The following is a 27,234-nucleotide window of genomic DNA, read 5'->3' on the forward strand; positions in this document are numbered from 1 at the left end:
CTCTTTATCTTCTTTCATTTTTTTTTTTTTTTTTGCCTTATTTTTATATACGTTTCTTGGAACTCGATTTTAATCTTCTTCTATTTCCTTTAACTAAAAAATCGTCACTTTACTCTTTGAAACTCAATAGTTTGCTCCACTTTACCACCCAGAACTCAATTTTGATCTCATTTTGCCTTTGGAACATGAAAATCGTCTCTATAAAATTCAAAATTCGATTCACATTGCCTTTGATCTGTTAATTTCTTATGTGAGTTTAATTTGGCAACGCCAGGCTAATCAATTTTTTTTTTTTCATCTCTTCAATTTCTTTTAAACTTAATTATTTTTTTTTATTGTTGAATGTTTATACATAATGAAGATTTATAATTAAATTTATTTCGGTGGTGGGTCTCACATATGTTTCAGGAAGTGACCTATAAATTTCAAGGACAAGAGAGAGTCTACAAGACAAAGTGAAACGAATTTTGAGTTTCAAAGAATAAAGCGATGAGTTTTAAGTTATAGGAGACAAAGTGAGGTCAAAATGAAGTTACAAGGAGCGTAGCTAATAATAAGCCTACTTTTTTGGGTCGAGTTGGTACATTATACTACATATATACTTCCTTGTAACAAACGCAATTTAAGAGTAAAAAAGAACATGAAACTACATCTACCGTTAACAATCACAACGTGATTATTACCTGAAAAAACATGGAACTATATTGTTTAGGGGAAGAAGTTGGTCTTTTTCTTATTATTCATCTCCCTTAGACCACATTCAATGGTGGGCTAAGTGCTAAATTCCCCTCCAAAATTTTCCCCCACACTCACTCCAACCCAAGGGGAAAATGTGGGCTAGATGCTAAAAGGGGAAGTAAGGCCAGAAACTACCCAAAATTTAGCCCAAAATCGGAGTGGGCCCCACCGAAGAGAGTGGTTTTCAGCATTTGGGCTCCAAACACAGCCCGTGGACTCGCCAAACACGCCTAACTCGCACTCCTTCCGACCACCCAGGACCCACCCATGTGGGCCTGTCGGCCGCGTTCCCCAAAGCTCCAACGACTCTTTCGATCGAACGGCTATGATCATCAGGCCATTGGTTAATCTAACGGCTAAGATCGAATATAATCAAATGTAACGGTTAAAAAAAAAAAATCTAACAGCTCAAATTTAAATCCAACGGCTAACATAATTAAAAAAAATTATTTAACTCAAAATTCACCCAAAAACTCTATAAATATCTATGTATTTGTTTAAACATTCACACAAAACTCAATTTTCTCCTACAATTCTTCCAATTGTACTAGACAAAATAATCTATCCAACGTACTAGACAAAATACTTTGCACAAGAAGACACTTAAATTTATTACTAGAAAATAACAACATAGTACACTTAAAATTATTACATAAATGCTTAACCAACATCATCAACGTTCACTTTCTCGACGCCATAAATGCTTAACCAAATCCTTGCGGAATGTGTCATGACATTGAGGAGCTTGAATTCTATTTAAACATCTCATATACTTAGTCAAGGTGACCCTATCCTATCGGGTCTCATATGTGGTTGGAGCGAGATATTCAACATCTCTTGCAATAGCTCTCGTATGTGTTGGTTGGTCATCATCCACATCTTTGTCTGAATCTTCTTCAATTTCGACGTACTCATCTTCCACAATCATGTTGTGCAAAATTATGCACGTCATCATGATTGAATGAAGGTCTTCGGTCTGCCAAAATCGTGCAGCCCCTCTAACAATGGCCTATCGAGCTTGTAGGATCCCGAATGCTCTATCGACATTCTTCCTCTAATACTCTTGCCTCTGTGAAAATAATTTCTTCTTTGCACTATCAGGATGAGAAAAACTTTTGACAAAAGTAGACCAACTAGGATAAATACCATCAATTAGGTAGTAACCTAGCTCATACCTATTACCATTTACCTTGTACCGAAATTCTGGTGCCCATCCATTGACAACATTATCGAACAGATGAGAAGACCAAAAAACATTGATATCGTTGTTTGATCCAGGAGCTGTTACACCCCACCCCCAATTATTTTGTAAATTTCATATTTTCCCCAAAAGGTTTTTGAAAATTTCTTTTTGGTCCCTTATCCTAATCTAATCCGGACCCTTTATCTCGATTTCTCTTCTCCCCCACGCTGCCACGTGGCAAACACCTAACTCCCATTCTCTTTCTCTTTTCCCGATTTCCATGTCTCTGTCACTCTCTGTTTCTCTGTCACTCTCTGTCTCACATTCCCTTAGCTCTCTCTCCCTCTCAGCTCTCTCCATCTCAGTCCCCTCCAAGGGCTTTTCTCACCAACAAACAACACCACCATCCTTGAGCTCCCTTCCGGCATCATTGAAACTCGACGAAGGCGAAAGAGTTACCGAGCTCCGATATGGAGGATGAGCTTCGAAGTTTTTGCTCGAATTCCAGTCACGATGGTAAGTTCTAAACCCTTTTGATCGTCTTTCCCTCGTCACTGGTTGAAAACTAACCCTTTGTACTTGCTTTGGACGTCAAAACCAAGAAGAACCAGTTCGGGGATATTTTCTCAGTTTTACGGCGAGCACGGCCCCTTTCGAGGAAATTTCCGGCCAAACCATGGTGAATTGGCCGGCGTGAAAGGTATCAATCTCTTCATCTCGTCGAGTAATACAACTTTTCTTTTTGTTTCACCCAATTTCGTTGAGTATTGAAGAAGTTATATCCATTTGTATCTTACCCAGTTTCCGACGGACACCCGTGGTTTCCAGGCTGTTTTCTGGCCACCTCCGGCCAGTATGACGGGAACAAGGGTATATTTTGATTCCTTACCTTCGGGGCTTCAATTTGGTATATTAAATGACATGTTTTGGTTGATTTTTGAGCTCTATCGGAGCTTGGGAATTCTCCGGCCGAAATCCGACCTTCTCCTTCCTTGGAATTCGGTGACCCACCCAACCCAAGGCCTTTGGGCCTTTCCTGCCGAGCCTAACCCAAACCCAAACCCATTTCCTTTTTATTTTAATTTTAGTTAAATTGTTTTAAACCAAATAAGGCCCTTTGGGCCATTTTCTGTTAAGGGCTTAAGCCCGATCCCCCTAAACCCTTTCAAAACAGGCCTTCGGCTCGTGTAGCAAAACCCTAAACCCTTGGGCTTTAGGACCTAAGCCCTAATCCAAATCCAAACCCTAAGCCCAAGACCCTTTGACCTGGTTTGACTATTTGACCTGTTGACTCGTTCAACGGTCAGCGTTGACTTCGACTTTGACCGGTCAACGGTCAACGTTGACCATTCGTTGACTTTTTTGGGTTTTTGTCCGAGATCCTCCTAGGCTAATTTCGACGTCCTGAACCCGTTTCCGATGTCCATTTTTCCAAAATAAGTCGTTTGAGTAGAGTTTGACTAAATGTACCCTTTATGTGCTTATGGGCAATTAATTGTGGCGTTTCCGTCTTCGCTAATTGCGTGGCTCTTCAGCAGCTGAGTAATGTAAGTGGACCCCTTCTAAAATTACATGATTTCATAGTTTAATTGCATAAATGAAAAGCATGCCTTACGAGTTTATGGATTGATTTTATGTTAAGCATGTTTATTGAAATGTTGATTATCGTCTCGTTATTTTGTAAGGAATTAATTGTTGGCCTATCTTGAGCTATATTTTAATATATCGTATTTTCTATAAAAATCATAAACTGGTAGACTATATGATGGATGACGATAGGATGCTAGAACATGGTTAGAAACCCCTCTTTATAGTATAGACGATGGATGACTTTATACTATGAAGTGGTTATTTATGAAAGGCGTAACTATTTGTGCGTACCTAATGGATACTATGCCGCTTGAGGCGAGGATCTGGTGTTGGCAGTTAGGCCGGGAGAAATAATCCCTAGCTACAGGCTGAGGGACACGGAACGGGCATTGGGCCGGGAGTTGGTAATCTCTAGCTACGGGCGCAGAGACCACGGTGCTGGCATATGGCCGGGAGTTATATTTATTCAATGTTCTTACTAGCAGCACACTGCGCTTACGAGACGATCTATAAGATGATTGATATTTTGATTTTCGCGATGTTTTTCCGTGATATGTCTTTTGAGATGTTTTTGGCATGCTAGGGTTTTCAGTAAACCTATCACTTATTATGCTAGTAGTTTTCATTATTAAAACTTGGGGGTTAGTATGTTCACAACTGTTTTCGTATTATGTATGTATATAAACTTGGTCCACTCACTTTTGTTTTGCGCCCCCATTTAGGTCTTAGAATCGAGGCATACAATCCTGGCGTCAAGACACTTCAACATCGGCATCTTCGAGCCGTCTCGGTGTAGGACCCACTCTTTTATTCATTCAATTTATATTATTTATTTTAGTGTTCTAATTAGCTATATACTCTGAACATATTCCTAAGTTGTTAATTCATTGTATTTCAATTCATAACCCTTATTTATTTCTCATTCTTAGCTTTTGTATCAATTAATGGCTTTCATCACCTTTGGGTGTCGGCCAGCACGTGTCTATCCTGATATTCGAGCAATATCAAGGTCGGGGCGTGTCTGGAGCGCCAAAGAAAGCATGCCAAATACATGTGTCGTAAGATGCCACAACCTCGAGCACGATGGTTGGCTTGTTATGACGGCCCTTGAATTGGCTAGCCCAACCAGTATGGCAATTCTTCCACTCCCAATGCATACAATCAAGACTTTCTATCATTCCAGGGAAGCCTTTTTTGTCTGCCTTGCGTAGAAGCCTCTTCAAGTCTTCACGATTTGGCTTGCGGAGGTATGTGGCTCCATATGTGCCTTCAATTGCCTTACAGAAGCGTTTCAGGTTCTTAATAGCGTTACTTTTTGCAAGTCGGCAATACTCGTCAGTTGAGTCTGTAGAGCACCCATTAGCTAGCATGTGAAAAACAGATGTGAGCTTCTAATGAGGTGATAGACCTTGTCAGCCTGCGACATCTAGCCTCCTTGCAAAGTAGTGGTCATAATTGACAACTGTGTTCAAGATGCTTTCAAAAAGCTCTCTCCTCATCCGAAACTGCCTTTGAAAATCATGAGCAGGAAATCTCGAATGCTCGATGAAATAATCTTTCATCATTCGGTCATGACACTTTTCTCTATCACGCTGCATATATGAACGGCCCGTGACAGAACCACGAGGCGTTGAACAATTCTTCATCCTCAAACTCAATCCTTGCTAGGTTTCGTGCCATCTGCATTGCCATGCTATGCCTTCTTCTATCACCCATTGATGAGATATTGAGGATTTTTAGGAAACAAAAACTCTTTGAAAGTTGAAAGATTGGTGAAGATAAATGATGATTGAAGGTTGAAAAGTTGTGTGATCAACTAATATTGGACATATGTTTATATAGAGGATTATTGATGGAAGTTGAATGGTTGGTGAAAGTTGAAAGTTTGGTGTTGAATGGTTGATGAAAGTTGAAAGTTTGGTGTTGAACGGTTGGTGAATTGAAAGTTAGCCCAAGGTGGAAAGTTGAAGGCTTGCTTTGTGGAAAATTTAGTGATTTTTCAATATTTATCGGAATTTACATATTTTTAGATTAAAATGTTCATAAAATTAATTTACGATAGTCTACATATTTTTTTTAAAATTTAATTTAAGAAAAAAAATAGCCTAAGTTCATTGATTCTGGGCTAAAAAATTTGGCTTTTAGCCCAACCATTGAAGTTGGTCTCAAGCGTTGGAAAATGTAGGAAAAGGGAAGATTTTATTCACTTAGATGTTTTGTTTTATGTTATTTTATTAACGTCTAGGTTTTTTGTCCTCAAGGAATTAGGTTTTTTCTTATTCAATTACTTTTACTTATTTGATTAGATTTATTTGTTTGATTAGGTTTGTATCTCGTTCTCTATAAATGTCTCCACTTAAAGAAGAGCAAAGCATTTGAGTTGTGCAAAATTATTAGAGCGGTTTAACTCTAAATAATTAGATCGTATTTTTCTAGCGATATCTAATATATTCTAGATTAGAAAATACAAAAAAAATAATCTTCGAAATTGAGTATATCGTTCTTTTTCTTAAGGGACAAGTTAGTGGTTTTGGCCACAACTATCTATTTTTTTGAGGGCCGTGAAGATTGACAGAAAATTTTAGTTTTTTTCTGGCCACCAATATGATACACCAACACTGAAAATCAAATTCAAACTGCGAATGTCACACGGGATCGTCTGTTGCGTTAGATTATACAGTACACCCTCGAACTAACGTTATTTGTACTACAAGACTGTAATACTTTAGAACTCTCAGGTTTTCAATTCAGAATGCGCATCCCCGCGTGTATTTATAATAATTTTGAGATTACATTAGGGTTTATCAACCCTATTTAGACGGCAATATTTGAATTTGAATAATACAACGTCTGTGAAACAAACTTTCAAACATTTAAAAATAATCTAAAACTATCAGACTTATCGTTGGATAAGGACTGCATTGCTGAATAACGGACTTCAGAGTTTAAACATGAGCTGATAACTCTGACTTGGTCTAACAAAGAAAACCTATTCAATCTGAGCCGCCGCAGTTCTAACTCTCATAACTCCCAAACGCCGCTTCTTATTTCGACGAAATTAAGAAACAGAATCTCTCCCAGAACTCCAAGTTCCGATTTCAATGGAAGAGGACGACGGCACGAAGCAGCTGAGCATATACAGGGCGGCCAGGACAATAAAACAACGGCAGAACACCCTCTACAACGCCCTCAAATCAATCTACGACGACTCAATCTTTGTCGGAGAAATCTCCCAGCTCTGGCCGGACCTCCCTCTCCTCGCCAACCTCCGCTGCGGCCTCTGGTATTCTCCAACTGCCAACTTCCACTCCACCTGCTACTTCAAATCCACCGACGGCCACACAAACAACTGGTCCTTCAACACGTCCCGCCTCAACCTCCACGTCGCCCAACTTGCCGGTAAGGTGTACCGTAACAACCTGCATCCAATTGTTATTCTCGTTTTTTTGTTTGATTATTGGTTTGATCTTTTCTGGGATTTTGTTGAATTTGGTAGGACAGAAAGGAGGGTGCTTTATTGTGGATGCGACTCGGAAGGGGAAGCGTTTTCCGGATAGCATGTCGAAGACGATTCCGATTTGGACATGTGTTTTTAATCGGGCGATTTATAGGCATTGGAAAAAAGATCGTCAGAGTGATTTGTTCAATGATGAGGCGAGTTGAAATTGAAAACAAAGAGAAATTTTTTAATAATTGGGTGTAGTTTTGAATTATGCATTAGTCTAAAAAGGTAGAGAATTTGATGTGTTTTTGTGAGTAAAATTTAGCTTGTCCTAGTTGGATTATAGTGTGATAAACATGTTTGGGACGGCTTTTGAAGGAAGCACTTTTGTTTAGAAGCGTTTTACATGTCCTAGTTGGATTGTTAGAATTTTTATTGAAAATCCAAGTAGTTTCTGGAAAAGCACTTGGAAGTGCTTCCTAAGGGAGCAACCAAAAAGCACTAAAAAGTGTCTTTATGATGCGTTCTGTCAAATGTTGTCAGAAGCGATTTTGGATGTCTAAAACAAGCTTTTAGCCATTTTGGAGCAAGACCAAACATACCCTTAATTGGGTGCTCCGTTTCTATGAGCAATTCTAATATGTGTTACCATTCTTGCCGAAATTATGTAGTTGTCAATATGTTGACTTTCTATCCTTAAAATTTTCTTGCTTTTGATCAGGAGCTAAGTACTTCTGGTGAACATTCTGAAGAGAATGGACAGAGCAATTTTGATTGGGATTGTTCCTTGCATCTACCTCTTTGGGTTTCAGAAACAGAGAAGGCATCTATTGAGGATCGATTAGACGAATGGACTCAACAGTTGGAAGCCAGCGGTGCTGACATTGCCCCTCTTGCTTCTTTATTGAAAAAGCCGCTGCGCCCTCTGTGGATATCACAAAAGACTGTGATTTGGTTGAATGAAGTTCCGGACCATGAATCCTGGGATTTCACACCCATCATTCTTGTTTCTGCCTCTGCCTCTAATTGTGTTGTACCACACAGGACTAGTTCGGAATTTAGCTGGAATTACATAGCAGGAGCCGGTGATGATGAAGAAAGCTGGGCAAGGGGTTTAACACCTACCCTCTTCTGGAACCATGCCTATGATATTATCGATGTGGGGCCTGTTTTGTGTAACCAGATGGTAGCTGATATAGTTGAGAAGGATCGTGTTTATCGTGCTCGAAGGGGACAAATTGCTCCTCAGGTTTCTGTCAAGGCCCCAAATTTGGTAAATTTGGTAGAAAACTCAGTTCATTGTTTGCATGGCGACTCGTTGTTGCCTTTGGATATTTCAAACACAAATATGGATTTAAATCCTTGTGATGAAGATTGTCCTATGTCATGGCTGGGTTCAACTGGCCTTGCTGTAGGCATATCTCCAAACGGTATGTTCAAAATTACTCATGGTTTGTTAGCATTCAAAATCCGACCAGACCCTTAATTTTCGGCTCCGTCTATCATTGCATGTGAATGTTATGTGTTCATGTTTCATCTGCCTCCCAAAACACTCCTTTGTTTCTCGTTGCTTTGTTAATTCTTTTGGCTTACCCTTAGGTTTACCTTATTTGTTGCAGCTGCAGTATCTAAAGTTGATTGCATATTAAATTGTGATCAAGAGTCAATCCCTGTTTCTCATCGGAATGCTAAAGCATATATGCATCTTCCTATGGCGGTGAGTTCAAAAGAATAATAGGTAGCATTCTGATATTCATTTTCATTATGTACTTGTTCCACTAACTTTTCACTTTTCATGGCAGACATCAAAGTTTGATCGGTTTTCCTTGTTGAATAATCTCCCTTCTGCTGTGAACTTTGCAAAGTTGAATCTAAGTGAAGGGAAGACCCTCCTAATTTGTTGCCACAACGGTAAAGACTTCACAGCTCTTTGCTTAGTCCTATTCCATTAAATAAAACCATTCCACCGTGCATAACATTGCATTTTATTCGAGCGTTTTTTCATATTTGGAATCTAAAGAACTTTAGTGGGGTGTAGTCAAATTTTGTTTTCTAAGGTATCATGCTTAGTACATTATGCTGGGTTCAGAGTCGATATGTCTGCTTTAACCACGTTGATCTGTTACTTGCCCCTTCTGAACTTAGTTGATAACTGTTGGAAAAATTAGGGTCTAATTGCTATATTAAATCACATGAAAAATCAAGAAATAATTTATGCAATTAGACCCTAATTTTTCCAACAATCTTAAGACAAGTTTAAGTTAATGGTTTGATTGCTATGTTTGAGAACAATATTCTATCGTGTATGTTTCTGCGTGGATTTTCTTTTTCATGGTAGAATGTTTTGGTTTCTAGTTTTGCATAAAGCAGTTCATATGTTAACTGTTTCCAAATGTATTGCAAGTTAATTTGATTCAAAAGATGCCAACTTTTAACCTTTCATCATTATTTTGTTCGTTTGTCTTATGCCTTGTGTAGATGGGATGGTTATAGTTAATTGAACCAAATAACCGTTACATGTTTATTGGTTTACTTTTATACGTGTTTTAAGTTTGGACTGATAATTTATTTTAGTGCAATGCCTATTGAAAAACACTCTAATTGGAACATATGTCTTGCATATATGTTGAGATATGCATATGACGCGTGTGTGGTATATTTTGTGTGAAGTTATTCTTACAATTTCGTATAACCATTTTCTTCGACTATTATTCACGAAATTGGTTTGGTTAGTTTTCATATATGATTTATATGTGTATGTTTTAAACTGTTAGGACATGTTTTAAACCCTGGATATGCATAATAGGGTTGCAAGCATGTGAATGGTATTTGATTCCGTTAACCTATTTGATCTGATACTTATTTCTTTGAAATTGAGTTGCATGTGTGTTTGTTGAATTGACTATTTCAATTATATTAGCTTCTCTAACTGAAGGGGCATCTAGTGTGAAGAGAAATGTCGGTCGATTTGAGCAGACATGTATTATATATATCTGGGTTGCTTAACCGATACGATTCAGATAGGGTTGTATCTGTTCAAATTGAATAAGACGTCTCTTCCAAAGGAAAGCACTTCAGGTTCTGTAATATATACGGTTGATTCAATGACTTACATGGCTAACAATAAGTGATATGCATGATGTTTGTAAGCTCTTGCGAAATTAAGAAATGTTGGTATATATCTCAGGAGCGATGCATCGTTTGCATTCTAAATGCAGACTCCTTCTTGTGAATGCATAGTGTCGCATTATTCTGGTTTTGACTCTTTTGATGTGTCAGACATACTGCAGTTATATTAAATACTGTGTTTTGACGCAAGGCATGTTGCATAAAACTTCGTGTTTAATAGGCATAACTAAAACTTGCAGTGATATCATGAGTATGGTCATATTCTTGATAGAATTTGACAAAAAGGCATGATCGCGTCGATCGTGGAGTCATTAATTTGGTCCGTCTCAAACTGTAAGCTTCGGTTGCAGTGATGGTGCCATTTGAATGGCATCAGTTGGCTTTGTTGTACTTGAAAAGTCACTATATAAAAGTTTCGTATAATTTTCTAAACAGTAAAAACGGAGGTTTTCAATATCATCTTTATGCCAAAGACGTAAACGGTGGTGCATCACACTCATACATGTTCGTGAAATGTGGTATAGTTTCAGACTGGTGCCATTTTGGAATTAGCTTCCGTAGTGGACACATCTTTAATTGTAGTCTTAACCATTATTATAATAATGTTGTGGTTAATTTTATGAGTGTGGTTCTTGTTTAATTTCAAGAAACAAAAGGTCTGGATACCTAGTTGAATGTAAAGGGAGTGCTTCTTATACAAGGGACTTGTGAGGCTTGAAAGCCTAGAAGTGAAGAATAGACAAAAGAGAAAATATCTTCATTGTTTCCTACTTCATAAGTATGATAAGTGAGTAATTGATAGCATTAAAAAGCAACCACAATGTACGGGAATTGTGGGGGTGGCTTAGCTATTTTTGAAAAATGATTTACTTAAGTATAATGGAAAAGTAATTTGCTTCAAGAAAAATGATATTCTTTAATTTAAGGTATTGAAAGGTTAGAGACCTTCCGAAACAAAAAAAATACCTTAAATGTGGGGGAGTTTACTGAAGTATTAGCAAATTACTTATCAAGTCCGAACGCATGTTTGGAGGACTAAACGTTAGAAAACAACTATTCTCGAATGAAATATAATTTCATAAATGGAAATGCGCACCATAAGAGATAGTCATCAACCTAGTGGATCCAATTAATTAAAGGTTTGACTAGAGAGTAAGTCATATCATTGAGGGGAATGGGTTAAAAGCCTACGTCTTAAGAATCGCCATAATGGCAACCCAACCTAGGTGACTGGAGATCCCAAGATCTAGGTTCAAAGGGACAACCAAATTGTGGATGATTCAATGGGAGCACTGCGGAGATAATCTCCTACCCATGTCCTATGATGAAACAGTGCTATCTGCAGCGTATTTAGGATAAGCTTTGCTTTTAATGATTCCTATACTTGGAAATAACAAGTGGGGTATTGCTAAATACTCTTAATGGGAAGTCACCTATCTTGAGTGAGGAATGGGGCCGTTCCTGTGAGAATTTTTTGAAAGGCTTAGTTCTCTAAAAGAACTCATGAGAAACCAAGAATTGTTCAGGGCCAAAATGAACACAACCGAGCAACCACGAGGTGTTTGGAAGGGTGTTGTGTGATTATTATTGTCTTGGTTTACACAAACGGCTGAGTAGTTCAAGACATCGTGTTCACTGATTAGCCAAGTAAATCTGATAGTAATTCATTACGGAAGGTTCAAAGCCAAAAGCCACCTATCCCGATGCGGTACTTTTCCTACTGAATTCTCTCTCTAGTGTCTGCATTGTCATTTGTATGGTATTGAGTCAATTTCCATTCATGTGGGGGATTGTTGGAAAATTTAAAATAATATTATTATATTAAATTTATTAATTGAATGGAAATTAGAAGTGAAGCCTTTTGGTAGAAAGATGTGTCTACTTAAATGAAGTGTTGCAACTTTTGACTCTTCATGAATAGTCACATGCTTTCCAAAGAGGTATCTCACATTCTATAGATAGGGAAGCCTCCTATAATCACAAAATAACTTTTCATCATACATACATATAGTGCATTAAATATTAGAGAGTCTCATTTAGTCCATATGAGAGAGTTTTCAACACAATCATGGTTCATGGAGCCTTGTGATTTGGAGTGCTGCTATTACAAGGACGTGGTCGTTGTATCTTGGGAGACATGCGCCGATAGACCATGAGCATCGTAATGGGGCGTAAACTTGTCTTAAGGACTAAGTGTCTAACACTTGCCTCGACCGTATTTTCAGGTTTTTCTAATCCATTATGTTATGTTCGTTTAACATTAGTTACTCATGTGCATGCATTACTTTGATATATAATTGCATAAATTATTTCTTGATTTTTCATGTGATTTAATATAGCAATTAGACCCTAATTTTTTCAACAATAACGATATAAATATATATTATAATTATACTATGTGAAACTTATACGACATAATGTTTAATTATTATTTTTTTGTTCTTGGATTACCGTTAATGCGTCTGCTAATATTTTCCAATCTTCTATTTATTCCAGGGGAAGATATCAGCGTATGTGTATGTCTGGCAATCTTGACTTCATTATTTGATGATAGAGGTGTGCCTTCTTATGCTCCTAGAAACTTCTTCAACTTTGAATTTGATGGGTTTTATTGTTTTCTCGTTGTGTTCTATGTGCATGTATGTGTATATATGTATTGTAATGAGTCTAAGCCATTGAGCGTATCTTCTTATTTCATTGAGATAATTATTGTTCTCTATCAAAAGAAATGATGTTCTTCTTGTTCTTATTTCTTGGAGGGGTGTTTAGATTAGATGTAGCGCATAATCCCCGCCCCCTCATCCCTTTTCAGTTAAACATATTTGTCTAAGCTAGCTTGTAGTAACTGACTAATTCTCTCTCTGATTTAAATTTTGTTTATTGTCCTGGATGTTCATTATTGATTCATGTTTTACTGTTGCACTACCAGCATTTAATCTTATACAAGGAAAGTTGTAATGATATTTTGTTCGAGTATTTTCTGACATTCCGACAATGTCATTAGGAACCTTTGATGGTGGAAGCTTCTTCAGTGAGACATGCATTACAAAATTAGAAATGCGGAGAAGACTCGTAACTATCTGTAAATTTGTAGTAAATGCAAGGCCTTCAAGAGGAAACCTGAAGCAAGTTTTTGGTTTTCTTAATGGCGGAAGAGCTGTCGCGGAGAACAGGCCTGCTTAGACCTTCACTCACAGAATTAGTTTGACTAAATTAGCTAAGCATTTGTACCGAAAATAAGCAAGTTGCATCGTTTCTGGGCCACAGCTTCAAAGCTTACTTTAACAAGTCCATTTGGTGTGATCTGTCGCAATTTTGAGAGGGAGGCAGCTCATCTGGCATGGAGCTGTATAACCGAGTAACCATTGTAACAAAGGGAAAGGGAACTTGGAGAACAAAGCAGATACGAGGCTCCCAGTGGGAAGAGGAGAGTTACGTTCATTCACTTTCATTCGTTTCGCACTCTCTTGCATTCTTTAGTAGCTGCTAAATCCATGTCCGAACATGTTTGTTGCAAGTCCATGGACATTTTTGTTGTACGTCTTCATTAACAACTCTGGGATTCATCAAATCGTTTGAGGTTGGGCTGTTTATGATAAATGTGAAGTGTAAACCCTAGTTCCTTTGATATACAAGATAAAGCATATCTTAACATTTATTTCACCCAATGTCATATGTTTGATTTCCCCCTTCTCATAGTATCGCTTGTATATTAAACCATGGAAATGTCGGAAAATTATGGTATGTTTACTTTTGTGTAATAGGTGTTAGAATTATTTCGAATATTTGCATGTGTTTACTAATTTCTAACTTTTTGTGCGATAATACCCTGTGGAACTAAAAAAAGGTGTAGGTTTTACATTAAATTGGTAAACTAATACATAAAAAATTCGGAATAAAATCAGTTACGATGGCTATTGGTTCCATACCCATATTCTTTCTTCTTCTTTCTTGATTCATGACTAACTTATCCTAAACCTGAAGACCAGAAATATAATATAATGATCAAGAATTTGGAGTTGGTACCATGGACCCAATAAAAAAGGCTTTAATTGAGTGAACTTGGCACCATTTGAATCGTTTCTTTTGCTTTGCCTTAATTAGAAGACAGGATGATGGTGGATGCCAGGTGGACATGTGAGAACTAAATACATTTTAGTCACAATATTATATTAGTTTGAATTTAAAGGTTTAAAATATTTGTTATTCAATATTACGATCTGATGATATTCCTCTTCACTTGGAAGTGAGAGATCTTAGGTTCGAATCTCGTAGATGACGAATTCGATACCAAATTAGGCTATCTATTGTATGGCTTTGCTGAACTCCCTCTCTCCTTAGTATAAAAATATCAGTACTCAAAAAAACAAAAGACTTAAAATATTTGACAACTTAATAAAACAAAACCAACTTAAAAATCATGAAATTAGAAAACTTATTTTCTTATTTTGTTTTATTAAATTGTCACGTACTTTAAACTTTTGAATTTAAATTAATATAATCTTGTGGTTAATATTTATTTAGTCCTCATACGTCCTAAAAAATTCATAATGAAGAATTTAGGAGAGCATGACTCTGGTTTGAAGTGCATATACATAGAAAAATCCAGCATTTTTGGCCCCCTTCAAAGCTCAACCTAACCCGCACCACAAATGGCGGTGCTCCCGTAGTCCCACCTTGGCCCTTAATCACACCTTTAAACACTTTACTTAAGCTATATAATTATTCCTTATTATTTGATCGTGAAATTAATATTTCACGTTTATATTTATTTTATGGAACTATATTATTTCACGTTTACATTTACTTTATGGCACTATATATATATATATATATATATATATATATATATATATATATATCAGACTCTTTATGCAAAGGAATTCTCATTTTTTTCAAAAAAATGGGGATTACATATGAAACTTACTTCACATCGAACTTCAATGATCTGAACCGTCTATTTTGTAAGTCTCGATTTATAGATCATCCTTGCAAAAATTCAATTCAATCCGAAAACACTTGCTTATTTAATTATCAAGATAAAATTTCATTGTTTCTTATATAACAAAGTATTCGTTATTTTCTTTGAACCCAATTAGATGTCTTAAACATTTCTGATTTGGCTAATATTTTGCATGGATGATCTATGAGTTGCAACTTAAAAAATAGACGATTCGAATCGTTAAAGTTCAATGTAGTGTAGATCCCACAATTAATCCTTATTTTTTATAAAAAAAAAAAATAAATAAGAATCCCTTCTATTAAAGATTTCCTATATACATATACATAATATATATATATATATATATATATATATATATATATATATATAAAATAGAAAGTCGGTGTCACATCCCGGTCCCGGCCCTCACCACATTCCGGGCTCGACTCTACCGTAGCACGATATTATCCGCTTTGGGCCCTTACCACACCCTCACGGTTTTGTGGGAACTCACACGAGAACTTCTCAGTGGATCACCCATCCTGGGATTACTCTCGCACGAACTCGCTTAACTTCAGAGTTCCTACGGAACCCGAAGCCAATGAGCTCTCAAAAGACCTCGTGCTAGGTAGAAATGAGAATATATATATATATATATATATATATATAAGGCTTACATGATCCATTCCCTTGGGCGATGTGGGATGTAACAATCTACCCCCCTTAAGAGCTTGACGTCCTCGTCGGCACACTTCCGGCTAGGGATTGGCTCTGATACCAAATTGTCACATCCCCCCTGGCCCCCACCACATTCTCGGCTCGACTCCACCGTAACACGATATTGTCTGCTTTGGGCCCTGACCACACCCTCAAGGTTTTGTTTTTGGGAGCTCACATGAGCATAACTTCCTAGTGGGTCACCTATATTGGGAATGCTCTCGCGCGAACTTGCTTAACTTCGGAGTTCCTACGGAACCCAAAGCCAGTGAGCTCCCAAAAGGCTTGGTGCTAGATAGAGATTGGAATATACATATAAGGCTTACAGGATCCATTCCCCTAAACGATGTGGGATGTTACAGCCGGGGGCTCACGCATGCCGACAAAAATTTGGGGTCACGCCATTCGACAAAAATATTAGGACAAAATTGCCCCTCAACCAAAAAAAGTCCAAAAGCATCCCAATATAATATATCAAATAATGCGGGGGTAATTTGGTAATTTGATTATCATAAAATATAATATAAATATAAGTGGGAAGAGAGAAAAGAATACAAAAGGTTTTTCGCACGCAGTTAACAATGTGATTAAATAAGTTGTCAAAAGTCTTTCACACACGGATAATAATGTGATTAAATTAATTATCAAATGATTGGTTTTTTTTATAAATAAACGATGTTATCTACACTAAGAGAGAATGAGATGAGTTTAGCCTTACAATAGACTAGTAATAATGTGATTCAATCAATTGTTTATTAAATATTATTTTCTTTATTCTTAATGTAAATTTTATAGAGACTGATTTTATTATATGAATTCAGCTGCTTTAATTGGTTTATGAAGAGTTTCTTCTAGCATGATCTCAAATTATTCATTTACTTCAAATATTTGACTTTTCTTTTGTCAATTTACGCATATAAATATATTTAAAACGTGTAAGTAGCGCGTACCATGCCGTGATTCAAAAAATATTTTTTGCACAGGCGTGAACGAATGCATGAAGACTAGTATATATATGCATGTACATATATATAATATCAAAAGCTATCAACCTAACATTTCTTTTTCAACTTTTACTTTGCCGTATAATCATAAATAGTGAATTGGACAGTCCCGACTAGAGAAACTTGCGGACTGAGATTAAAGAGCGTAGGACCAACCTCTTTTCTAGATATACCACATTTTCATTTTTCTTGTCAGTAGATTATTAGTTTATGGTGTTGATGGTTTGATGATTACGACATTCATACGTTTGATCCAATTAGTGGCGGACATGAGCTTTTTATTCACACATCTGTTTTTACTCTTCACACATTTTTATTAATTTTTGTACTTTTATTTTTTTGAATTCATTCCATTTAAGGATCGAAAATTGATGAGTGTATGAGAAGTAAAAATAGATGTCGATATCACACCCCAAAATTTATCAAACAAGAGTGATGGGCCATTAAACTTTTTATGAAAACTTTAGTATTTAGATGATTATATCATAAAAATATAACTTGTTTACGAGTTTTAATAAAAAAGAAAGATCGAACAAAAATTTAAATTCATAACTCAAAACTAATACAATGAGATTTTCCTTTCAATATAATTGAATCTTCTTCTAAATGAATTTCCCTTTCAAAACAGAAGGCTAATTATTTTGAAAGCTAATTATAAGGTTTATGGACCTTGTTTTATATGGTAAAACAAAAGAGTTTAAGTTTGAAAAAACCGGAAGGCTGTTAACATCAATGATTTTCAAACATAGGCCCCCATGCAACTTCAAACACCACTTACCAATGTACTATAAGGTATTTATTGAAAACATTAGGAAACAATACATATATATTATCAAATTTCAGGATAGGCCTAGGCCATTTCTGGTTTCCATATGGCTCCGCCACTAGATCCAATACCATGTAAATCCATACATATGCATGTTTAACATGCACATATATCTTTTTTTTTAATCATTAAAATAAATAAAAACTTTTTTTTTTCTTTTGAAAAAAAAAACTTTTCAATGATTTTCCAGTTTTGTCATGTTTAGGTTAAATTTTGATATGTATAGTTTTCAGATTTGTGGGTCTTCGCTGTAATTTATTTAAGTTTTTCAAAAATTATATTAATTAAGACCATGTGAAATATAGTCCATTTCAAGTTAAAATGTGACTTAGAAGCTTACGAGTTTTCAACTTACATTCTGACTCATAACTCAAATACATATCTACACCATCAAGTTAATGAGTTTAGTAATTGTGAATCAAAATTTGACCTAATGAGAGAGCACTTCACCTTAAGGATTAGATCTTCTTAGGTAACCAGAATAAGTTATCCACATCGATGAATTTGATTTTCTTCAACAACGAACTTGTATACATAATGCTTAACTTTCTTTTAAAGCTTTAGGGTTTATGGTTCATAATCTCTCAAAGAAAATATAGTCATTGCCTTGATTACCTTGGCCGCCTCTTTGGTCTAATGCAACGAAGACCAAGTACATTAAATATTTGTTGTTTAAGCAAAGCAACCAGAAAAGCAGAACCAGAACACCTAGGTTTTATATCAAACTTGCCTGCTAGAAAAAAGAAAAAAAAAAAAAAATTGCCTGCTAGAAATGTCACGTTTGCAATTGATTGGATTAAATACATGAAAATTAGAATTAATTGCACAGATCGATGTTTACACTTACAGTGACCTTTCACGAACCCACTAAATATATCTCCGAGGTTTGAGAAAAGACGTAAAAATAAATAGTACTGGACTATAAAATACACTATAAAACGACTTTTATAAAAGCAAAAAAAAGTGTCACATCCGTTCCTATATATAAATAAAAACTTCGAAATCGAAAAAACATTCATAGGGTTGCATGAAAAGCAACGAATGATGAAATATTATTTTGTATCAAATTTGGCCTGGCTTGGCTATTATAATATAAAAATTAAGAGTAGTGTTATCCCCTAAAAATCGAAAGTAATATTATTTATACACTCATTCTACATTTTACACTCATTTTAAATTTCGTGTAGGTACAACTTTTATTTGAACGAAGTGAAAAAAATACAATATTTTTTTCGGTCCGTCAGAACAAACGAATTAAAGAAGATTAATAGACACAAATTAATAAGAGTGTGTGAGAGATAAGAGGAGTGTGAATAGCACTACCCAAAAATTAATTACCTAAAAAAAAAACTTTTTTATCATGGGATGTCTCCTAGATCAGACGTAAAATTAACCTTTATCCAATCTCAATTGAGGCACGTGATTCTTATGAAAAATACATTACAATTAGTTAATTAACCCTAATCCACTCATGCATATTATGATTTAAATAAAAAAACGTGTGGAATGTTGGCTTTTGTAGGGGTTGAATGTTTTTGACTCGTCGTTGAAGACGATCGAGCATTTTTTTAATGTGGTTTCATCTTTTTACTATTATTTTTTACATAAATATTCTTATGTCGTTAGGTTATAAAAACATGTTCTTATGAATATACTTTTGATTTTTAATTTCTACCCCTTATATGAAATATATATAAGTATAATGCCCATAAATTATTAATCACGGCCAAAAGAACGAGATTCTTGTTTTTTATAATGATTAAAGACCGATCATCAGTAGATTATATGTACGAGAAGGTGGGTGAAGAAAATGATACCTCCACAATCCCACATTTTCTCACAAATTAGTTTTATTACTTCTATAAGATTATCGGTTGATTTCTTTTCTTTATCATGATGCGTCGTTCTACTTCCAAGTTAAATATAATTTTTTTCAGTTTTTTCTTCAGCATATCTTGAAGATAAATATTCTTCTATTCTTTTTAATCTAATTTTGTGTATCAAACAAGACCTTACACTTTGAAAATAGAGTGTGTTGTCAAACTGGGTTGCTCCCTTTCCGTTCCTAAAATATTAGTGTGATACTATTTCTGCACTTGCAAGGCTTGCGCACGATGAAGTGGCCACAACCAATCCAATAAGGACAAGATCAACAAATAATTAATAGCGACGGATAAAAAAGCGCACGGTATAAACGACATGCTTTCGAAGTAAACTAAACTAATGAAACTAACCTATAGGCAATGAAATTGAAAAGATGGCCAATGGGGCCGTGGTCAGTCAACTTTGTTAAACAGTACTAGTGCACTGGTCCAAAAATGGGTTAATTAACCTCTGCTTGTTATGGTCTCATTCATTTCATTCATGCTGTTGAGAAAGTACAGCCACCACACAATCAATATATCTTAATATTTATAAGCTAACGCTACATGACATATTTACAAACACATTTAGACCCACATGCATTTTATAATATGTAAGATTCATCCGTATTTAAGAGCGTGTCAGAAATATGTTAGTTTTTTTCTTTTGTGTTAATAAAGCATATGATTTTTATTTTTTTTTATTTTTAATAAGGCTGTTTTATAGAATCACTTTAATTTGCTTGCATATAAAAAGACCATGTAGGTGCAAACCATCTCTTTTATGCATCAACCTTCTGCTCTTCTTTTCAGGCCCTCCAAATCCATTTGCAGCATCATTTTCACTAGTTTTAATTTTTGAGAATGAGTAAAATGAACTCTCCTGAGAAGAATGATGAGAATATGGTAGCAGAGAAAGGAGATGAGAGCAGCAAAGGAGGAAATTCAGTATTGAAAATATTCAGATATGCTAATTGGGTTGATCTGTTGCTGATGGTGCTGGGTACAGTGGGAGCAATAGGAGATGGGATGTCTACTAATTGCTTGCTGGTGTTCGTTAGCCGTCTTATGAACAATTTAGGATATGGTCAGACCCAGCAGAACAGTCATGGGACTAATTGGATGGACGAAGTTGAAAAGGTCAGTTGCTAATTTTCAGTCAATCATATTAGCTCTCAGTGCTTTTGGTTAATTTTCCTCTTTCAACAACAAACTCAGTTCCTAACGTCTCACATTTTCCATCTTTTAATTGTGTCTGTGCTTTTGTTAACAGTGCAGCCTAGACTTTGTATACTTGGGACTAGCAGTAATGCTGGTGGCTCTTTTGGGTAATTTCAAACTTCCTCTCTTAAATTTTTTTTTTTTTCTCATTTGCTTTGCTTTCCAAGAACAAAGGGACTCCAATCGATGCGAAGCCGCGATTGACCAAGTTCGTTATGTTTCTAATAGCATCGATCTGACCAAAAAGTGGTAACTTGGCATCTCAATAAATTATGAGAAAAAAAGGGAGAGGAGGGGGTGGTTTGAGAATGAAAAAAAGGAAGTATCTTTGTGGAACCCTAAAACTAAAGGCCCTATTTAATGGCTTAAAGTTAAAACCTCTAAAGCATATGGACTCACCGATCGACCATTTATATTTTGTAAATTTGGGACACTGATCCAAAACCCTATGAAATTTGAAAGTTTGAGGTGTAACTTATAATTAAAATCCAGACTAATTGAAGTGATTAATGGTAATTTGTAGAGGGTTATTGCTGGAGCAAAACCAGTGAGAGGCAGGTGCTGAAGATTCGTTACAAGTACTTGGAAGCTGTTCTAAGGCAGGAAGTTGGGTTTTTCGATTCACAAGAAGCCACTACTTCGGAGGTCATCAATACTATATCAAAAGACACTTCTCTCATACAAGAAGTTCTAAGTGAAAAGGTAATTGTACTCATGATCACCATCAAATTGATCAAAATCAAAATTTATGTTATTAGATTGGGCAATTGTTATTCACTGACAAGGATCATATTTTACTCTCTAAAGCTAACATTCTTCTAATATAAAGAGTTGTAGAATGACAAACTAGAAGTGTGAATAACATTTCACTTAAATTTTATGGTCTAATTCCTTTTTAATTTAGAGAGTAGAATGACAACCCGTGAGTGTGAACAATATTTTTCTCACATTCTATGGTTTAATTTGTTTTTCATTTTTTGTGTTCGATCATCAAGTGCCAATATTTTCTTTGCAGAATAAAATTCCCTTAAATTTTATGGTTTCATTTGTTTCTCATTTTCGATGATCGATCATCAGGTGCCAACATTCGTTATGCACTCCTCCGTTTTTGTTTCTGGCCTGGCCTTCTCCACCTACTTGTCATGGAGACTGGCCTTGGTAGCATTCCCCACACTACTTCTTCTAATCATTCCAGGAATGATCTATGGGAAGTACCTCATGTACTTGTCTAAAAAATCGTACAAAGAGTACGGAGAAGCAAACACAATAATAGAGCAAGCACTGAGCTCCATTAAAACTGTTTATTCGTTCACTGCCGAGAGGAGAATCGTGGACAGATATTCAGCTATACTGGAGAGGACAAGCAGGCTGGGGATAAAGCAAGGCGTTGCAAAAGGGTTGGCTGTTGGAAGCACAGGACTTTCTTTTGCGATATGGGGATTTCTTGCTTGGTATGGGAGCCATTTGGTCATGTTTAAAGGTGAAAGTGGTGGGAGGATTTATGCGGCGGGCATCTCTTTCGTGTTGAGTGGACTGTATGTTTCTTGATCCCTCATCTCATGCATTTTATGATATTTTTTGTGTGTCTAAAGTTTGTATTTAATTAGTATCTTTTTGGTTAGCTTAATTAAGATTGCATGTTAATGATTATTTATGGAGATATTTACTAATAATATTGCAACCTGCTTAATGAGAAAACTGAGCTCGACTCTGACAAAAGTGCAAATAATTAATTTCGTTTACTTATTTAATGTGCAATTTATTCATTTTGATCTCTGTAACATTTGCAATTCTTCATTGTATTATGGGGTTCTTTTAATCCATACTCCAATTCTTCACTATACAATTATGCACTGTACTTATGTGTCAGATTGGAAAAATTTGATTGTCACATAATATATCATTCATGTTTTGATAATTCATACGTCAAATGTAATATGTTGATCGAACCTTATCTCAATTACGTTTTTATTTTTATTTTTTTTTAATTTTATGTTTTGAGATCAAGAAGACCATAATTTTTGTGGGGTTTTCATTTTAATTTTAACTTTACCCTTTCTTCCTTATTAATATAAATGAAGTGCTCAGTTAATTATTCCCACTTTTGATCAATGGAAACACGTATAAATTGTATCAAACCCGCCAATAATTAATAGTATCTTTTAGGGAATTATAACGAAAAACTCACAGTATTGTTTATTTTAACGAAAATCCATATTTTTACATTAAAAAGTCAATCCTGATACTATTCACTTTACCCTTTATTTTGTCATTTTCGTTAAAACTCAAAGTTTTCAAACCATTTTCATTAGTTTTCCTTATCTTTTAATATATGGAGGGTAAAACGTGTTCCAATTCCACGCATGTTTTTTTGGATGTTCTTGCTGCTGGGTTAGTTAATCTACTAATTGATCTTAGCTCATGTTAGAAAGGTGTGTATTGAACAAAGTACGTATGAGAAAAGCATGTAGATAGCTATCTAGTCTTCTGGATTTATATTAGAATATATATATCTTAACTAAATGAAAATCACTAGCTAGCAAGTAATTATAGTTGTTTTAGTATATTCAATCATGAGAAATTTATGTACAACAGTATATTCGGAGAGAGAAACTTGAACTTGTTGGGTGCAAGGCAGACGCACTGCTCTGGCCGACAAGTGTAAAATCTTTCACAATTTACTTTGGACGTTTTTCTGACTATAATTAAAACCCTATTTTCATTCTGCTGATGTGAATATATATACATTCGATATATTTTGACACAACCTGATGCATGATAACAGATCCCTGGGAATGGCACTTCCGGATTTGAGGTACTTCACAGAAGCTGCTGTTGCCGCCACCCGAATATTTGACAGGATTGACCGGAAACCCTTGATTGATGGTGAAGACACCAAAGGAGTTGTGCTAGACAACATTAGAGGCGAGCTAGAATTCATTGATGTCAAGTTCACATATCCGTCTCGTCCCGATTCCATGGTCCTCAAAGATTTCAACCTCAAAGTTGAAGCTGGGAAGACCATTGCTCTTGTAGGTGCAAGTGGAAGTGGAAAATCCACAGCAATCGCGTTGCTGCAACGCTTTTATGACGCGGATGATGGCGTTGTTCGGGTTGATGGTGTTGATATAAGGATGCTTCAGTTGAATTGGATAAGATCCAAGATGGGACTTGTGAGCCAAGAACATGCATTGTTTGGGACATCGATAAAGGAAAATATTATGTTTGGTAAACTTGATGCTAATATGGATGAAGTCACAGCTGCAGCTATGGCTGCCAATGCTCATAATTTCATAAGGCAACTGCCAGAAGGGTACGAGACCAAGGTGAATATATGTACTAACTGAAAAGGGTATTTAATGTTAAGCAAAATTTATTCCAATTATGATCAGATGCATAGATAGGATGTGCACCCCTCTGAAACCCTAGTTCGAATTTCTCTCTTTGTAGTTTAGGTTAGCTAGGATTTTGGGGATCATATAGTATAAATCAGATTAAAGTTGGATATCGCTTTGAATAGAAAATCATTATCGTTATCAGATTTGACGTAATTGTGATTAAAATAGCGGAATTTATGCAACAGATTGGAGAAAGAGGAGCTCTTTTATCTGGTGGACAAAAGCAGCGGATAGCCATTGCTAGAGCAATCATTAAGAACCCTGCGATTCTACTACTTGATGAAGCAACAAGTGCTCTTGACTCTGAATCAGAGGCTTTGGTCCAAAATGCTCTTGATCAAGCCTCCATGGGAAGAACCACAATGGTAACTAATCAAATAAATGTTACGCTGATTGAGAATCGATTTGATATTTACCTCAATTAGTACATTAATTACCTTTCATCATCTCACATTTTTTGGACCATGATCAGGTTGTTGCACACAAGCTTTCCACAGTCCGAAATGCAGACCTAATTGCAGCGGTGAGTGGCGGTTGCATCAACGAAATAGGGTCCCACAACGACCTCATCAACCGCCAAAACGGGCACTATGCAAATCTAGCAAAGCTGCAGAGGCAGCTCAGTAGTTTTGACAACGTTGAGCAAGAACGAATTTCGGTGTCTCCAGTCACTAGAAGCAGCGCTGGCCGGCTAAGCAAGGCAAGATCAAGCCCTGCATCAGCGTTTGCAAAATCGCCATTACCTAATGAGACTCCACAACTTGTGTCACATCCTCCGACTTCCTTTTACCGGCTTCTGTCCGTAAATTCCCCGGAATGGAAGCAAGGCCTAATCGGAAGCCTCTCTGCCATAGCGTTCGGTTCAGTTCAACCTGTCTATGCCTTAACCATAGGTGGAATGATATCAGCTTTCTTTGTGCAAAGCCACGAGGAAATGCGTGCTCGAATTCGCACATACTCCTTGACTTTCTGTGCACTTTCCTTAATTTCCATGACTTTGAATCTCTTCCAACACTACAATTTTGCTTACATGGGTGAGCAGCTCACGAAAAGAATCCGATTACGAATGCTTCAAAAGATCTTGACCTTTGAAACGGCTTGGTTTGATGAGGAGCAGAACTCGAGCGGGGCATTGTGTTCGAGATTGAGCAATGAGGCTTCCATGGTTAAGTCCCTCGTGGCAGACAGGGTGTCCTTATTAGTCCAAACCACTTCAGCTGTCACAATAGCCATGATCATGGGGCTAGTTGTGGCATGGAAGCTAGCACTCGTTATGTTCGCGGTCCAACCACTCACGATCCTTTGCTTTTACACTAAGAAAGTCCTGCTCTCTAGCATATCAGCCAACTTCATCAAAGCACAAAACCACAGCACTCAAATTGCAGTCGAATCAGTGTATAACCACAGAATTGTGACATCATACGGAAGCGTGGGAAAAGTACTTCAATTGTTCGATGAGGCTCAGGAGGAACCACGGAAAGAAGCACGGAAGAAGGCATGGCTAGCTGGGCTTGGAATGGGATCAGCTCAATGCCTAACATTTATGTCATGGGCATTGGACTTCTGGTATGGTGGTACATTGGTAGAAAAAGGGCAAATATCAGCTGGGGATGTGTTCAAAACATTTTTCATATTGGTTAGCACTGGTAAAGTTATAGCTGAAGCTGGAAGCATGACTTCGGATTTGGCCAAGGGTTCGACTGCAGTTGCATCCGTGTTTGAGATTCTTGACCGACATTCACTAATTTCAGGCTTTCATGATGTAAGTAGCAACCGAAACCCTAAACCCTAAACTGAAGTTGGTTTTTAGCTTATGGCTAATTGTATTAATTTTGATCTTTTTTAGGTTGGGGATGGAGATAGTAATAATGGAAACTGGATCCAGTTAGAGAAAGTGACTGGAAGGATTGAATTGAAGAAGGTTGATTTTGCATACCCTAGCAGGCCAGAGACATTAGTGCTGTGCCAATTTAGCTTGGAGGTGAAGGCAGGCTCAAGCTTTGGACTTGTCGGGACAAGTGGGTGTGGAAAATCAACTGTGATTGGCTTGATACAAAGATTTTATGATGTAGGGAGGGGATCAGTGAAGGTGGATGGGGTTGACATAAGGGAACTAGATATTCAATGGTTCCGGAGGCACACGGCCCTTGTTAGCCAAGAACCGGTGATATACTCCGGTACCATCCGGGACAACATCATGTTCGGGAAGCTTGACGCGCCAGAAAATGAAGTCGCAGAGGCTGCGAGAGCCGCCAATGCCCACGAATTTATCTCGTAAGTATACACATTGTCAGCATTGCTCCTTGAACGAAAATCGTTTAGCCATATGATTGTCATCACACAAAACATTGTGTTTGCTTATCTAATTGATTTAGATCATTGAAAATCATTTAGCCATTTGATTGTCATCCTGATCATTCCAAAACACTGTGTTCGTCTGTTTATTGGATTCAGGTCACTGAAGGACGGGTACGTCACTGAGTGCGGCGAAAGAGGGGTGCAGCTATCAGGAGGGCAAAAGCAAAGGATAGCAATTGCAAGAGCAATACTTAGGAATCCAACAATATTGTTGCTAGATGAGGCAACAAGTGCACTTGATCTGCAATCAGAGCAGCTTGTGCAGGAAGCATTGGATCTCATTATGGTTGGAAGGACAACAATTGTGATAGCACACAGACTCAACACCATCAAAAACCTAGATATGATTGCAGTTGTTGGAGACGGGAAGGTGGTGGAAAAAGGCACTTACGCTCAGCTCCAGCAAAAGCGTGGTGCCTTTTTTAACCTTGCCACGTGTTAGAGTTAGGTAAATGTAACTAATAATGGTGTAAAATGTTGGCTTCAACTCAGCTCAAGTGGTTATGGGAGAACCTTGTTTAGGTTAGGGTTTGTGGCTTTGGGCATGAGGATTCACAGTTCTTTCAGCGAGGAGTTGTTGACTCTTAGATGGGAACTTATTGCAAAAGCCAAAATGTTATTGCTTTGGTGCGAAATGAATAATAAATACTATACTACTATATGCTGCTTCTTCTTGTTTATTATCATTATTATTATTATTATTATTATTTTATTTTTTATTAGCTACCCGATCATGGTGGATGGGAAACCCTACTAACTCGAGAGTTTAAGGGCGTACTTTGTGTTATTTCATCCAAAGGTGAACAGACCAAGACCACCATAAC

The 27,234-nt window shown here is 36.7% G+C and overlaps 2 protein-coding genes across 5 annotated transcripts; both read left to right on the forward strand.

Annotated features, from left to right (window-relative positions):
* The first annotated feature begins 6,411 nt into the window (after window positions 1–6,411).
* LOC137748433 (initiator tRNA phosphoribosyl transferase family protein) lies at window positions 6,412–13,740 on the forward strand. Of its 4 annotated transcripts, none has more exons than XR_015958645.1 (7): window positions 6,413–6,910; window positions 7,008–7,165; window positions 7,675–8,383; window positions 8,573–8,670; window positions 8,756–8,865; window positions 11,495–11,790; window positions 12,579–12,638. XR_015958645.1 is itself a non-coding variant. In XM_068488582.2 (7 exons), the coding sequence occupies exons 1-7, from the start codon at window positions 6,613–6,615 to the stop codon at window positions 13,263–13,265; spliced, it is 1,611 nt and encodes a 536-aa protein (XP_068344683.2). In that variant the 5' UTR covers window positions 6,416–6,612; the 3' UTR covers window positions 13,266–13,740. The 4 variants fall into 4 exon arrangements, 3 of the variants coding, with proteins under 3 accessions (XP_088545676.1, XP_088545678.1, XP_068344683.2); XM_068488582.2 differs by lacking the exon at window positions 11,495–11,790 and adding an exon at window positions 13,087–13,740 and having other exon boundaries at window positions 6,416–6,910; window positions 8,756–8,864; XM_088689550.1 differs by lacking the exons at window positions 11,495–11,790; window positions 12,579–12,638 and adding an exon at window positions 9,889–10,287 and having other exon boundaries at window positions 6,412–6,910; window positions 8,756–8,864.
* A 6,521-nt stretch (window positions 13,741–20,261) lies between these two features.
* On the forward strand, window positions 20,262–27,069 carry LOC137746743 (putative ABC transporter B family member 8). Its single transcript, XM_068486754.2, has 9 exons — window positions 20,262–20,573; window positions 20,707–20,761; window positions 21,178–21,356; window positions 21,732–22,189; window positions 23,440–23,980; window positions 24,238–24,417; window positions 24,525–25,814; window positions 25,899–26,326; window positions 26,507–27,069. Exons 1-9 carry the CDS (start codon window positions 20,298–20,300, stop codon window positions 26,850–26,852), a joined length of 3,753 nt encoding a protein of 1,250 aa, XP_068342855.2. The 5' UTR covers window positions 20,262–20,297; the 3' UTR covers window positions 26,853–27,069.
* Window positions 27,070–27,234: the final 165 nt, after the last annotated feature.

Source organism: Pyrus communis, chromosome 2, assembly GCF_041283825.1.
Source record: "Pyrus communis isolate YQ-2024b chromosome 2, ASM4128382v1, whole genome shotgun sequence".
NCBI classification, from domain to species: domain Eukaryota; kingdom Viridiplantae; phylum Streptophyta; class Magnoliopsida; order Rosales; family Rosaceae; genus Pyrus; species Pyrus communis.

Coding starts and splice junctions, on each gene's coding strand:
- LOC137748433 (XM_068488582.2), top strand. CDS start 6,613: ATGGAAGAGGACGACGGCACGAAGCAGCTGAGCATATACAGGGCGGCC. Junction 7,166..7,674: donor GTGATTTGTTCAATGATGAG/GCGAGTTGAAAT, acceptor GCTTTTGATCAG/GAGCTAAGTACTTCTGGTGA. Junction 12,639..13,086: donor TTCATTATTTGATGATAGAG/GTGTGCCTTCTT, acceptor CAATGTCATTAG/GAACCTTTGATGGTGGAAGC.
- LOC137746743 (XM_068486754.2), top strand. CDS start 20,298: ATGAGTAAAATGAACTCTCCTGAGAAGAATGATGAGAATATGGTAGCA. Junction 21,357..21,731: donor AAGAAGTTCTAAGTGAAAAG/GTAATTGTACTC, acceptor ATCGATCATCAG/GTGCCAACATTCGTTATGCA. Junction 22,190..23,439: donor TCTTTCGTGTTGAGTGGACT/GTATGTTTCTTG, acceptor GCATGATAACAG/ATCCCTGGGAATGGCACTTC.